This window comes from Acyrthosiphon pisum, chromosome A1, assembly GCF_005508785.2.
Source record: "Acyrthosiphon pisum isolate AL4f chromosome A1, pea_aphid_22Mar2018_4r6ur, whole genome shotgun sequence".
In the NCBI taxonomy this organism is placed as follows: Eukaryota; Metazoa; Arthropoda; class Insecta; order Hemiptera; family Aphididae; genus Acyrthosiphon; species Acyrthosiphon pisum.
Genome location: NC_042494.1, coordinates 87,846,620 through 87,849,569, shown reverse-complemented (window position 1 = coordinate 87,849,569; position 2,950 = coordinate 87,846,620). Strand labels below are relative to the sequence as shown.

At 30.0% G+C, this 2,950-nt stretch overlaps 1 protein-coding gene across 1 annotated transcript in view; it reads right to left on the bottom strand.

Annotated features, from left to right (window-relative positions):
- LOC100574358 (barH-like 2 homeobox protein) overlaps positions 1-2,950 on the bottom strand; it is a 16,456-nt gene that overhangs the window by 9,758 nt on the left and 3,748 nt on the right. The window contains exon 3 of the mRNA XM_003242331.4: positions 662-790. Coding sequence (XP_003242379.1) covers positions 662-790 — 129 coding nt within the window. The remainder of the gene's footprint in view (positions 1-661; positions 791-2,950) is intronic.

Genomic DNA, 2,950 nt, shown 5'->3' with positions numbered 1-2,950 from the left:
CCAAATCTGTTTTCAGAATTCTTATCGTTTCATTAGATCAATTGGTATGTTTGGCAAAAAACACGTCTAGAATACTATGTTACGCGTGTGTTAGACGAAAACAGAAAATCACGGTATCGAATCCCCTTAAGAGGGGAGGTATACCGTTACATTATACATATTATTTTATAATATAAAATTAATTCAACAGTGCCTACAACATTTACTTTTGGATTAATTTTAAATCTATTTATTTATATCTTTGGCTGTTTGTGCTAGTCTTAAACTTTATCCAAATTTAATTTAGACTTTAAAATTTTTCGAAATATTTTATAGTTTAATAGTAGGTACGACAAAAATTATAGGTGTAATATAATTATTAGGGGCAATACCAATACGTAAAATAAGCTTACAAACATCTCCAAATATTATAAAAAGAGCGTGAAATTGTTTTCTCTTTAAAAATCCCTCCTAAAAAAAAAAAAAAATAGACGTTTACGCTTCCTTTGACCGCCACTTAATATAGTACTACGATAGATATTTATGTTTCTCGACATTCGACATGGATGGAAGGTCTCTACGATTTTTCACTAGGCAGCGTGTTTATGCAGATAAACTTGTGAGAGTTGAAAAATTCCAAAAAAAAAACATTTCAGCTTTTGTATTTTATACATATACTTACCCTGAAGACCGAATAAATGGGACGGTGGTGTCTTGTTAGCTACCGCTGCGGCAGCCGCAGCCGCAAACCACCCGCCGTACAGCAGCGACGAGTAAGGAAAGTTATGACCATTAAGTTCTGCGATGCTATCTGTGTGCAATTAAAATAAATTAATATTTTTTATTCATTGACATTGTTTTTTCAAAGTTCAACAGTTCAATATGACAATACCTAACGTTTTATTAATTAGCAATTATGGGCCGAATTTACTATCGTTTATGTTAATATATTATCATGGTATATAGACATTTAGTCAACGCAATAATATAAAATAGACCAAAATAAAGATACCTATCCAGGTTATATCCATTATAGATTTCTGGTGTCTTGTCAAGCCATAGGTATTATTCCCCTCGTAAAATAATGTGTTGTAAAGTGAAATAGATATTTTACTATAATGACAGGCAGCTATCATATTATAACAATTATAATATTATTACCACTATTGACTAATGACTATTATATTCATATCATTAGTTGCGTCCAAAAACCTCACACTTATGCAGCGGTGTAATTTTAGTTTTAAATAGAGGGGGGAAAAGTTTTTATCAGCCCAAATGGATAACTTAAAAACAACCGCTCGCAAGCACATATCAATATATGTATGATATGATATTCCTTTTACATGTACAGTGTACACACATACCAACTTTCAGACACGTCCACACATGCGTCTAAATACAAAATATATTTTGCAACTATTAATTAGTAATAAATTACCAATTTATGATTGTGACAATAATTTCTTATTACTTACACAATATAATAATTTCCTATAAATATAGGTATGTTTTTGCGCTAATATAATATATAATAAAGGTTTATCAAAAACTACCGAACACCGGCCCATTGTGCTGCTTTTAAAATCAGACAGGGGCAAATGCCCACCCACAAATGACGCCACTGCACTTATGATTTCGATTACAAAAATGTTGATATACCTATAAAAACCACACACTTTATCAGTTCAAATAGTTCAATGTGTAGCAAAATACCGCACACTTATAATGCGGGTTAAGAGTACTTAACAGACCGCACACTGTTTTTAATCTTCAGACTTAAATGTAAATCTTCATGTATCATGAACATCAAAAATATTAACCAAGTTTATCAAAAAAATTGATAGAAACATTACATTTCGCTTTAATTGTGGTATTCAGATATTCTTGGTTGTTGTCACCCAAAATGAAAAAATGATTTATGTTTAAATTTAAAAAGAGGATAAAATTGTTTTTGTAAAATATAAAAAAATGATTGTGACGAGTACCAACTTAACTGACAGTAATTTATTTCATACATTTTTATTTAAATAAATAGGTGTATACATAATATATATCACATTTAAATATAATATAGGTACATATATTAGATTCTGAGCGGAGCAAAGAAGCTAGTGGTTTTAGTGTTTTACAATGGTGTTTATTTTTTTATCCTATATACAACATTTCTACCAGAATGAGTGCTCCGATTTCAAAATATAGTATCTTATCTTTTAGAAAATTGGATCAAGATAGTACTTTAGAAAGGTAGTTTTTCGATTTTCTCAATAGTTATTTAATGTCACTTGAAAAACCACCTACAAATTACGAAAAACCGCTAAAAACGAGACTTTAATTCCTAACGCTTTGTTTACCACCATACTACGAGATAGAAACGAATAAAAATAAAAAATAACCACTACTAACTAATTATATGATTAAATAATTAATTAAACAAACTAAGTAATTAAATTATAAAAAAAAACTGTTATTTTGTTGTAATTTATAATATTAAATCAATTTACAAGCTATAATAAAGAATAACAATATACAATATCCAGACAGACAAACCGTCTCCGCCTAGAATCGTTTTTCGTATACAATGGTAGGTATTATATCATTGAATTAATATTTAATACAATCCTTTATACAGTGACCCACTTGTAACCTACTGTACAGCAGAGCGACATCCATTTACCAGCTTTTTGAGTAATTAACCTATAAAGTGTGTAGTTTATGGAAATAAAAACCTTAAAAAAGAGCATACTTACTAAAAGTGTGTGGTTTTGTCCTGTATTTTATCTAATGTGTTCGGTTTTTGGATACAAAGATATCAGTTACCTACCTGAGATATAATAGCCACAATCATAGGCGCTGCAATTTCTACTTTTGACTTGGGGGGGTTGAATATATTAAAGACAAGCAGACCATTGCAATATAGCATTTCAAAATTGTATGTCCTATGTTTTTTGGGGGGCTACGGCTAAAGTTT